Source organism: Labrus mixtus, chromosome 17, assembly GCF_963584025.1.
Source record: "Labrus mixtus chromosome 17, fLabMix1.1, whole genome shotgun sequence".
Lineage (NCBI taxonomy): Eukaryota > Metazoa > Chordata > Actinopteri > Labriformes > Labridae > Labrus > Labrus mixtus.
In genome coordinates, this window is record NC_083628.1 from 21,004,731 (window position 1) to 21,016,850 (window position 12,120).

At 40.5% G+C, this 12,120-nt stretch overlaps 1 protein-coding gene across 4 annotated transcripts in view; it reads right to left on the bottom strand.

Moving 5' to 3' along the window:
- The window catches only part of sh3bp2 (SH3-domain binding protein 2), a 23,752-nt gene extending 13,505 nt beyond the window's left edge, over nucleotides 1–10,247 (bottom strand). The window contains exon 1 of one of the 4 annotated variants that reach the window (XM_061061049.1): nucleotides 10,102–10,247. Coding sequence is in view for 1 of the 4 variants with exons in the window: in XM_061061046.1 (XP_060917029.1) it covers nucleotides 4,970–5,070 (101 nt within the window). In the remaining 3 variants the exon portion in view is untranslated. Of the gene's footprint in view, nucleotides 1–132; nucleotides 289–4,969; nucleotides 5,357–10,101 lie in introns of those variants that run through there. The other 3 variants (XM_061061046.1, XM_061061048.1, XM_061061047.1) reach the window with 3 other exon arrangements.
- Nucleotides 10,248–12,120: the final 1,873 nt, after the last annotated feature.

Below are 12,120 nucleotides of genomic sequence, written 5' to 3' on the forward strand. Positions count from 1 at the left end.
AAGACAAGCAAAAACACAAACTACCCTACGCATATGGAAAGGTCAGACCACATTGACAGGTGCAGCTAATACAGAGAAATGTCCGTCCTGCTCAGGAAACAGACTCCGTCATACAGAGCTAAGGTTTTTTGCCTACAGCTTGCTTCCTGTTCCCCTCAGACGTTCCTTTACCAGCACAGCTTCACATTTTAGACTTTAATACGTAGGGCGTAAATTCATGAATAGAAACTGAGTGTTGCTGGTTTCAGATGTGGACCCTAGAGTGTTAACACCTCCACTTTGTTATTTTTGTCCGGATGAATGATTAACAGAGATTCATGTGCCCAACACAGACAGTGCTGAGAGAAAAGCTCGGCTTCACACCCAAGGGAAGGGCAGGAGGACTAGCTGCAAGGAAGATAAAGCATTCAGGAGTCATCAGGTTTCATCACAAGGAGACTTCTTTTGTTGTCATGATTTCATGGATACTATACGTCTGGCTAAAAAGACGTGTTTTTATTTGTGTTGATGCCCTGTTATAAGGCCATTTGATTGTATTTATGATGTTCTCCTTTTTTTTTACTGTTATCTTTTGTATTTTTTCTTTGGTATCATTGCAAAGTTTGGGGTAGCAGTCCCCCAGAGGCTGCAGTCCTCGTCGCAGGGGGCCGAGGGTTCGAGTCCGGCCTTGGCCCTTTGCTGCATGTCATCCCCCCCACTCTCTCCTCCCAGAGTTTCCCATTTCTCTTCATATATAAAAAAAAAAGTCTGAGAGAGACAAGTGGGCGACAGTTTGTGGTATTCTTTGGTTCCTTCTCCATAAACAAAAAGAGAAGAGAAATAGAAACCTAACTTGACTTTACACACACACACACACACACACACACACACACACACCTGCAGCACAGGACTCAGAGACAGCTGAAATAAAAACACCTGCAGGTCTGCTTTCTTTACACAGGGCTTCTCCTTCACATCATCACTTCCTGTGTCCAAATATGGTAATGCTACTTTAAAGGAACTGCAGCGATGTCACAGCTCAGACGACTACAGAAAGGATTCCTCTCAACACACTCACACTCTGCTCAGGTCTTTTTATGTGATCTTTAAAGAATTAAATATGAAGACTGAACAAATTAACCAAAGCTGCGTTCCCTCTCTCACAAGTGAAAGCCACAAAGATATCAACATATATAAATAACATCAAGTGAAATAGAGAGGTAGAGAGGTAGAGAGATAAGAAGAAGCAGGAAGAGATAGCGTTGAGATTTTGCACTGACTTCAAGCCCACCTGCCATCCTCCCCTCCCCTCCCCCCGACATTGGGTGAGGGGGGAGAACACGTTTCCTGTAAATGTTGCCTACTCTTTTCTCTGACACAAAACAGGACTGGAGCAGCATTACAGAGTTTAGTCTCCATTGGACAATAAACTATATTTGTAGTTCTTTGCATAAATGTACACCTCTTGGATTCTTCCACATTTTACAACGTTAAAAAGACTTTAATTTGGGCTTTTTATCTTGAGGTTTACTGAAAAGAGCAATTAAAAATGCAAACATCTTTTGGTTGCCGAATTATCAACCTGAAGGAAATTGGTTGCAACAGATCCTAGGGGTTTAATATTAAAGCAAACAAAGCATTACTTACTTTTATTTATGATTTATTCCTTATTTCAGCATGTGATATCCCCTCTACTGATTTTAAACTATGGACTATTTTGTGTAGGTCCAGAAATGAATGCAAAAGACCCCAAAAGTATATGAACACAATGCTTGTTGGTAGATATGAATGTGAGTGTGGCTGGTTGTCTGTCTCTATATGTCTGATCGTTTGCTCTTACTGACATTGTTTTTCTAGATCCTTGCTGGTGTTGTACTTACTCTGATGTACGTCGCTTTGGATAAAAGCGTCTGCTAAATGAATTGTAGAATGTCAGTCCTGTGATTGACTGCCTTATAGTCCAGGGTGTACCCCGCCTCTCACCCAATGACAGCTGGGATTGGCCCGCGACCCCCGACGGGAAAAGCAGTCAAGATAATGGATGGATGGATAAACTTTAACAGTGTCACATTGATTTCAGACAGATTACAAACAAAGAGCAACTCAAACAGAATACAGCTGTTGGTTACAGAAGTTTGAACCTGAAGACAGGGGTCTAACAGAAAAGCACTCAAAGCTTTTGTAAAATTATTTTGCAAAGAATAACATATCCCCCCCTCCCAATTCATCCATGTTTATCCATAACATACAAACCCCAATGAATCCATCTCTAATATACACATGAGCAAGACCCTGCCTCTCTGAGAAGTCACCACAGAACAGATGTTGATTGTGAGGCCTTGTTTAGATGTTCTAGTTTAAGGTTAAGTATCCAACATCTGGAGGAAATAACTGAACATTCATAAAGTGTCACTAGAGGTAGAGACCTACAGTATTTGTGTCTTTGGCACACAGTGATTCCGTCTTGATGCATTCTGTCAGTTAAACGTTCGGTGGTTAAATGTAATTTTACATGTTAGTTCTTTGGGTGGTCTCAGTCACAGATGTCTTCCCAAAGTGTTTGCTTCTTGTGGTAGGTAAAGCTCCCCACAGCGGGATTTTTCTACAGCAGACACATCGTTTTGTCTTGGTTACCCTGCTGCAATTCAATCGTGTATTTTTTTTTTTACACTCTGTTATTGAGAGTCAAGCTTCTCTTGCATAAAGGAAATACACACATGCTACTTTACTTAAGTTTCAATTTGAGGCAGTTTAAATAAGTATTTACCATTTTTAATCCTAAATAAATAACGTCTTTGTTACTCGTTCAAGTTAAAGATAATTGCTCTTTCACCCTTTTCTAAAACTTGTTAGCCTCATTGTTAGCTCACTATTTCTCCCTATAGGGTTTGGACAAACACACCAAAATGGTGTGGCTCAAACTAGCTCCACCTCAACAAGCTACACCAGTAAAATAAATATATCTAAGAGGTGATGATCTTGATTCATGTCAGTCACAGGGGACACTTTAATGTGTCATCATCAGCATTTACTGCATCTGTGTCTGTTGGTACTACTGTACTTTCACACAAAAACAGGAGCCACACAACCTGCAGATACATGTGAAAAACCTGAATTTAAAATACAGCTGCAGTCTTGCTGAAGTCTTCTCTTCTTTGGGTGCTAAATACAACATGTCAGTTTGGATGAAGCTGGGCAGAAAGAATAAAAAATAGTCCCAATACAATTTTGCTCACGGAAACTTAGGACGTGATCTCCTGTACAGACGCTGAATGTTCTTACATCACATTCAGCGTCTGTACACAGGTCAAACACAGTGTAACGACCTCATGGCAGCTCCGCTTAATGCTTTTTCACCTTCCCCTTTTGGTGTTTGACATACAGTGGATACTATTGCTACGGTAATTTCCTTTATCATGCACGCTGAGAGCCACCAAACTGCGTCATCCATTCTCCAAATGAATGACCAATGGAACAAAAATCATCTTAAATACACACTGGACTACTCTTCACGATGCTGGACTAGTTTGTTTTTACAGTGTGTCTTCACTTGGCTGCATAGAGCAGATTTAGTGTAGATAATAGAGTATGTGTCGCTGTCACTGCTGCAGTGTGGGTGTCAAGTCGCTTGAAATGGACATTGCTCACTTTTATTTCAAGCACAGTTTCATATCCGGTGAAAGCTGTCAAAGTGCAACCATTTCAAATGTGTCATGAGAAAATGTGTACTGCTGTTCTTGTTCTGTATTCTGTGGAGTTAAACGACTGATTCATTCATTTCTGTATCCATAACAAGTAAATACAACTAACACTACTAGAAAGACAGTGTTTGATAAGAATGGAAAATAGTCTCACTAAATCTGGGGAAATGGATTTTGTTTGGACCACCATCACATGACCTGACATGTACGTCCATCAGTATAGAAATATGGCATGTAGAGATTACCAACTGTTTGTTCTGTGTTGTTTGTTCATAAAGAAATAGTTAAAAAGTAATGAATAATATATATATTATATATATATTTTCCAAGGCAACACATCATTAGTGTTACATTTTTGAAAAGTCACTCATTTATTCTTTCCCATCTACTACTGAACTACCGTCCACTAAAGATTCAATAGCAAAGGAAACGTTACAGAGTGACTGTTTCAGCTATTTCTCATTTCTCCGTCTTGAACATTTTGTTTGTTGAATTGCTTGATGTGTGATAAAGTTTGAGTTTCAGATTAAGTTCCCAAAATCAACCCCATAACACACAAACTCACCGCTGTTATTCAACGCACACGCTTAGTCTGAGAACATTTTAAAACTTAAATCAGACGTACATTTCTGTCCCTTTACATCATTTTGTCTGTTTTAAATTCTACCTCATAGGTGATCTTTAATTCATGTGATTGTAAAAACAGCGTACTGGTGTGTTCATGTTGTCTCATGGTATCCTTATGGCTGTTTTTGAAGTATGCACAATGCTACCAAGAAAACAATAGTCTTTCAAATACAAATTTTTGGTAAACAGCATCTGCAAAAAAAAGTAAAGAGGAATATACAGATGAAGGAAAAACTTTAATAAGGAGATTCTGCAACTTAACACTGGACTACAGACAGAGAAGAAGTCAATAGGAAACCCTACAGTTGCGTCATTGATCGCATACAATGAAAAGACAAATTTCCAAATCTAAAAAATGCCCAATACAGATAAGGAAAACGTTCAGCTTTACAAATGTTGATAGAAATATCCACTAACTACCAGATATCTGTTACCAGAAGGCAAACCAGATAACGACTTAAACAACCATAAAAGATCTCCCATCAGTCCCTCAAACAGCTCTAGAACAGGACTCCAAATCAAGGCAGGTACAGTAAGGGCGACTTGCAGTCAAGTAATCTGGGAAAACGCCTTTAAATTCAGTCACAAAATAAAAACACGAGAGAGGGAAAGACAATCGAGAAAAAGTGCCAAGTTCACGATAAGATAAAGAATGAACTTACAGGATATCCCTCTGTTCCCGAATACACATCCTGACGCTCGGCTTGGTGCTCCGAGCAAACGACTTCTTCCTCATGGACGGAGCGGACATGTCTGCTGACATGACGGTGACAGCACCAAGTGAAATACCACCATACTTTATGTAACTGTGAAGAGCGATGGAGGACGGTTGCACGCTTGAATGGATTGAGGATTAGATCGATAGAGACACAGATTCCAGATTAAAGATTTGTTCAGATTAGGATGAACAGCGCATGAAGACAGATGAGTGAAAGAATCAAGTTATTAATGGTTAGAAAGACTGAGAGAAATTCAAGAGTTGGAGAGATGGGTTGAAAAGAACAATCAGCCTGGTTGGTTAGGAAGTCTGGTGGTTGTCTGAACCCCTGATACTTCACCAGTCTCTTCCTGAAGGGGCCTCGTCCTCCAGCCCTGGCTTCTCATTGGTCGAACTGCAGAAGCGTGTTCCTTCCTGCTTCCTGGAGACTAACCAGTGATTGGCTGCCGGATAAAAACCCACATGGTTTACACACTTGGACACACAGAGTCTGAGAAAGAGGCAGCGGGACTTTCCGTCCCGTAAGTCTGTAACTATACATAGGTCAAGCACACACACACACACACACACACACACACACACACACACACACACACATTCGTTTACACCGCTGACAATACAAACTGAGCTGTTCCTGTGTGAGGCTGCAGGTAAACTTTTTTCAAATGCGTGACTTCAGCCAGCTTTAAAAATGTCCTGTGTCCTTAATTATCATCAAACAGACATAATACTCTCACATAGGCCTACATCTTATATCTACCAAATGTTTCTTCATGACATTTGTGTCGCCAAATAACAAAAATATAAATATCAAAAGCAAGTGTCTCAGTTCTTTCAGTCAACAGATGTTGTTTTTGCATCCTGATGATGCAGAAATGCATCAAGGTGAACCTCAATCAAGGTGTTACCCGTCAGACTTGTAAATGCCAATCAGAGAGCTCGCCAGTCAGCCAATAGTGGCTTGACATAAAAGAAGACATTCTGAAACACATTTTGAATGATTGAATGGTTTAAGATGACTATGAGTATGTAGAGCTGTATTAGTAATAACATTTATATATTGTTGTTTGTTCCCACACATAGACGATACCTGGGCGGGCCGCCCTAGTAGCCTATATTTCTAGCCTGTTTTTCATTAATTCATAAAACTGCTGCATGCACAAGACAGCGGGAGAGAGAGCGCACAACGAAGTGCTGACGAGCGCGAGGACCTCACGTCTCCCGTTGCAGTGCAGATAAGAGTGTAGAATCCCATCAGCAGAGAGAGAGAGAGAGAGAGTGAGGGAGAGAGAGAGAGAAAGAGAGAGGGAGCGATAAGGTCCCCTGTCCATACATCCCTCTTTTTTATGCACCGATGTTGCGGAGTGCTTTGTGCAGTGACATTCGCACGTTACCACGTTTAAAAAACCACCTCATTTTTCATAAACATTTAGTGTTTTTCTAAACGTTTAGCATTTAAACATTTAGAAGTCACACCTCTTGTAGTTTAGTAAGTTGCTAACGGCATACTAACGGTAGGATTAGTATGAGGTATGAAGTACATTTTGAATATGAAGTATGCAGTGCGTTGTATGTGGTTTTGGACGCAGCCATTTTGACATGTCACAGTAAGAAAAGCAGCGGTGTAAATAATCAAAGAATTGATGTTGAGATCCACTGAGCTGCTTCAGTTTGGTTTCCTGGTATTGCTCATGTTGGGTCAGTGTCACATCTGAGTAGCATTTGGGTTTCATTGTGGTACGTGCTTTTATTGAGATGACAGGACTGCGGTGATGTTTGGCCCATCACTGATCCTGCACACTGAGAAATATATGGTGCTTTTTATTTTTGTGCATTTATATAAGCACACAGAAAATGTGAACTCAAGAAGACTATATTTTACTTTGTGTGTGAACACGATAACATTGAGCTCACATGGCCGAGCTGATAAACATGTGGGTCCACAGTAATCTTCTCATACACTGAATTTACAGTAGAGTCTAGAGGCATACACTTGCTTTACTATTTTGTAATGCTTTATAATTCTATCTGGTACACGTCGAAGGGAAAATGCCGTTGTTTTGTCTCCACCATGTTTATTTGTACCCACAAAATAAAATACAAAAAATACTTTTGGGGACTTTAGGGGCTCTGTAGTTTTCTATCTTACGCCCCCAAGGGAGTGTCTAGAACGGGTGGCAAGAGGTGGGCCCCCCTTAAAATCTGATTGGCCACCCCAAATTTTTGCAACTTTTTGCAAGAAGTTCTCATTAGATGTAAATGCAGCATATTTATGGTCTTTATATTTTAAATAAATACACGATTTATACTGCAGTTTTGTGAACGGTGACAAAGTTTAAATAAACAACACAGCAGTATGAGGTTCTTATCTTGGTCATGAGATATCAAACCACAGTCTGCAGCAGCTAAAACTCTGAGGTGCTAAAAGCAGGAAGACTGAAGTTAAGAGTTTAAAACCAACTCGAGCAGATTCTCATGCTGCTGCTGCCATGTGAGCTTTAAGATATTCTATCAGCACAGTCCTGTCTTCTGTAACAAATAAAACACTGTGTTCATGAATTTATGTTGGATCCATGTAGCATTCAAATTAGAAAAGTAATTTCTTGAGCATGCAGACTTGAATGAATGAATTTTGTGATTAAGATAGAAAAGTAGCACAAAGGTTATAAGATCTTTGCATTTTGTCGGTGGGATTAAGCTTTTTATTGGAACATAACTTCATTTCAAGTAGACATTTAGTCCACTCCAGACTTTCTGTGAATTCTTTGAGGCCTAATTATGTTAGATCTATGAACTAATCACATTCATACACTGCTGAAAAAGCAGTGGGAGCAACTTGGACACATCGGACATTTGGCCATGTGGCTGCCCACTAAAAAAGGGTCAGCTAGTTTTGTGTCCTGACCCGCGAGTTGAGACCCACTGATTTAAAAAAAACATGCCAAACAGCCTCCTGCAAGTGATGGGGTGTGTCTGGTAGCAATGTAAACCTAGAAGATGTAGCACCTGGGAAATTATGAAAAACATCAAACAGCATGCACATCCAAAAACACTGAGAACTGGGTGCTGGACAAAAAACATCCAAAGACAGAGAAAGACTTAAGTCTGCACACCAGAAGCTGCTCCAATTAAGTGTAATGGGAATCACTACAAATACACAAAAATACATTTATACAAAACTCCCATCAGGAAAAAGCCTGCAGTGACTGGAGGAATACTAGAATAACTTGAAATCTGAAAAAATAGCAAAGCAATGTGCCACACAAGTCTAGAGAGAGCACCTGGGAAATGACCCTGAAAGACCACTTACACAGTTTGCTGCACAGGGCGTTTCAAATGTGAGATGTAGTTTAAGGGGACTAAAGTTTGATCATTGAATGCTAAAGAAAAAGCTAGTCCAAAGTACCTTCTGTTTGAGCCATGTTTCAGGTCATACTCCAGTAACGACTTTATACAGATACATGCTCAAGATATTAGATGAGACATTAAGGCTGGTTACAGAGATATATGTGTCTGCTGGTCCATCAAGTTGGAAAAAAATGAGTGGAGAATAAATTTGCCAGGTATCAATGAATCCAAACTATGCACAGTATGAGTCAATGAAGAGGATCAGAACAGCTGCAGCTTTACGGAAATGCACAGCAGAGAACACAATGAAAGTGGTTTGACACGCTATATTCATATTAGAGAGGACTGCTGGTTCCTGTTGCAGTGAGTCTTTATCAATAACTGATATCAGATGTCATGTGTATAAAAAACAAAGATGAAGCAGCGGGAGCAGATTGGGGTTAAGTGTGTTGCCCAAGGACACATCGGACATGAGGCTGCAGGAGCTGGGGAATCAAACCCCGGACCTTCCAGTAAAGAGAGACGACCAAGTGTACCACTGAACCACAGCTGCACTGCTGGGAGATCACTTTTAAAGATTGATCAGGGTATTTTGTATATAATACATATCCTAAACAGTAACAGGTTTAAAGCCCAACACATTGACTAGAATGATATGTGAACAGTATAGACAGCACCTTTCTTTTGTACAGTGTTCACAGTTTGCATGTTGCTGTAAGCTGATTTACATGATGTGGGGAGAGCTCATGTGTATGGATTAACATATGTTTACCTGTGTTGACTTTTCCCAATTAATTTATTCTTAAAATGTATTTTTGGGCTTTTTGACTTCTTGGTCAGTGGATAGAGGAGGAGATCGTGGAGAGAGAGTTGGGAAAGAAGCCACAGGTCGGACTTGAACCCAGGCAGAAACCTTGAGCAGTATACCAGACTCATATTTAACAGCCATCTGCCATTATCATGTTGAACCTTTAATATACAATAATCTCCTGACTGTTTCACAACGTGCAGTCAGACTATGTTTCTTCAGCGATAATCAACAGCTGTGGTCTGACTTTTTAAATTCTGACCTGCAACTGACCATTCACTTTAAGATTTTCAATTAGCATAGCATAGCAATATAAAAAAGCATAAATGTTCTGACCCAATAGAAGGGTCCTCCTTTTCAAGTTGGCTAACAATGTTAAGCTAGCCAGCGACGGCTGAGAAAATCTTACTTTTTACTTCAGTATGCAAATTTGACAGTCGTAAGTTAGGAGTCTACTTTTGTGTTCTTGTGTCTGATATCAATGTTTAAGAATTTTGAGCGTCATAGCATCTCCTGTTACATGCAGCAACAACATACTGAAGTCCTATGGAAAACTTTGGAAGGGTTGTAACAAGGCTGAAAAATTGATCGGGTCAACAGACATTTGTAGATCAATAAATAAATCCCATTGGTATAATTTGCATCGGGAGTAATAAGCATTATATCCTTGATAATCCCCACTCTCCATTGAAAAGCCTTTCTCTCTTCCTCTATAAATTGTTGCATCTAAACCAACACAAACAGAACAACAGTCCATAAAGCAGAACAAGTTTAGAAGTTTAATTAGCAAATCTATAGAGAGCTGCACTCGCACTTTTTACAACTGTCCGTTCTGCTTTAACACTTCCAGCAGCCGGGTATCAATCCTTCAGAACAGAAAAGAAAAGACAGCTCTTGTTAAAAGTTTGAATTTGACTCACCCATGGAGTGCTGTGTCAGTTGTGTAGCTCCTCTGTCCGCGTCTGTGTCATCAGTGGTTCGTGCCTCGCAGAGCTCTGCTTCAGCTCACTTCACTTCCTGGCCTGGCGATTCAAGAGCTACTGTATGAAGTGTCATGACACCCTCCCTTCAACCACACCAGAAACTGGCTTCAGCGCCCAAACCAACACAGACAGGCAGACATATAAACCACTGAGCTAACGTGACACATGGCTCTACTTAACAGGACTCCAGAGCTACATTAAGTGGTTTATGTTTCTGTCTTACATTAGCGTCTTTTAGATTCTGGTAGTTGATTAAGAAACTAATTTGTGCATGTATGAAATTTTACTGGTTGTATGAGTGCAGACAACATATCATGACTAACTTCCCCTTCTTAGTAAAGAAACCACTCCACCACTCCTTCAACATCTGGTCAGCAATTATGTCATAAAAAAAGACCCACACACTAGCTAACCTTAACTTTACTATAAAACTAAACTGAGCCGGAGTGGTGAACACAAACACTGTCATTGTTACTAAAGAAAACAATCATCTAAAACCTCACAGGTAGAGTTTATACATCCAACGTTACAAGTTTAGGAAAGAGTGAGCATGCTGTTATAGGTCCTTATTAGTGGTAGGTTTGAAAATGTAAAATTATCTCTAAAGTAGCACCACGGGGGAGGGAATGAGGTCATAAAAATCCATCTGACGTCTATACATGTTATCTGGTTCAGGGTCTCAGGGGCTGAAGCCAATCCCTGCTGTCACTGGGCGAGAGGCTGAGTACACCTGTCAACAGTTAGTTATAGTGCTCAGCAGCGACCGACCACTTTTTCAGCGGCTGTGGTTCCGCAAGTAAATTTACCAATTCAAATCCTCCATTGACATTTCTGAAAATTCTCATATGAATATTTTTTATATCCTGGAACCAATCCAACCAGCTACCCGTATAATCGTGACTTCAAAATTAATCAATCAGTCAATCATTATTTGTTTAGCGCCAATTCATAACAAGTGCTATCTCGAGACGCTTTACAGAAGAGCATTTGGGATAAATGCAGGAAGGATTTCTCCTTTGTAATCCTCGTGTTCCTGTTGTCCACACGTCCTTGTTGCTGAGGTGGAGGTCGGAGCAGGCCGTGCATGAACGAGGAAAGCGGTGGTTTAGGGGACGACACAGTACGATGGTGGAGGCTGGGCGTACATAAAAAATAATAATTGGAAAACGGAGGAAGGAACTAGAGAGTGAAGGAACTACTCATCCCACAATCCATTGCGAGTCCAACGAGAACCAGCATTGGATAGTTTTGAACGCTCAGACCGTCTTTTCATTTGTCTTTATTGTAGTGTTAATATTGATAATAATAATGTTGTAATATATTGTAGTTTGTGAATGTACAGTGTGTTGAACTTCTGGGAACTTCTGTGGTAGCAACTGACAGCTGGAGGTCGTGTGTGGGGGTGGTAAATGTTTCCATGGTAACAGCTGGCTTCACGAATCACAGGTGCAGGTGTGACATGAGTAGTGTGGTTATTTTCCCCCGAGATTGTGAATTTATTTATTTTTTCTCTTGAAATGAGGTTGATATGATTCAAACTTGTTTTCTTCTTTAGGAGCATAACGAAGCGTTTCACACTCAGGTACCTCGTGGTTAGTCTACCTTGGATGATCATGGCAAATCCGCTTGGGAGGAAATGAACTGGATTTTTACTCTTGAAACCACACAGTTGAGCTCTAGATGGGTGACATGGAGACAGTCATTCACACTCACATGCACACCCATAGAGTCATCAATGAACCAAACGAGCATGTCTTTGGACTTTGGGAGGACGCCAAAGGACCGGGAGGAAAACAAGGCATGCACAGGGAGGACATGCAATCTCCACAAAGAAAGGCCCCTGGAATCGAACCAGGGACCTTCTTGCTGTAGGGCAACAGTACTAGCTGCAGCACCACTTCCAGGCCCTGAACTAACCGTTTTTGAGTCAATATAGAATTTAACATGATGTTGTTT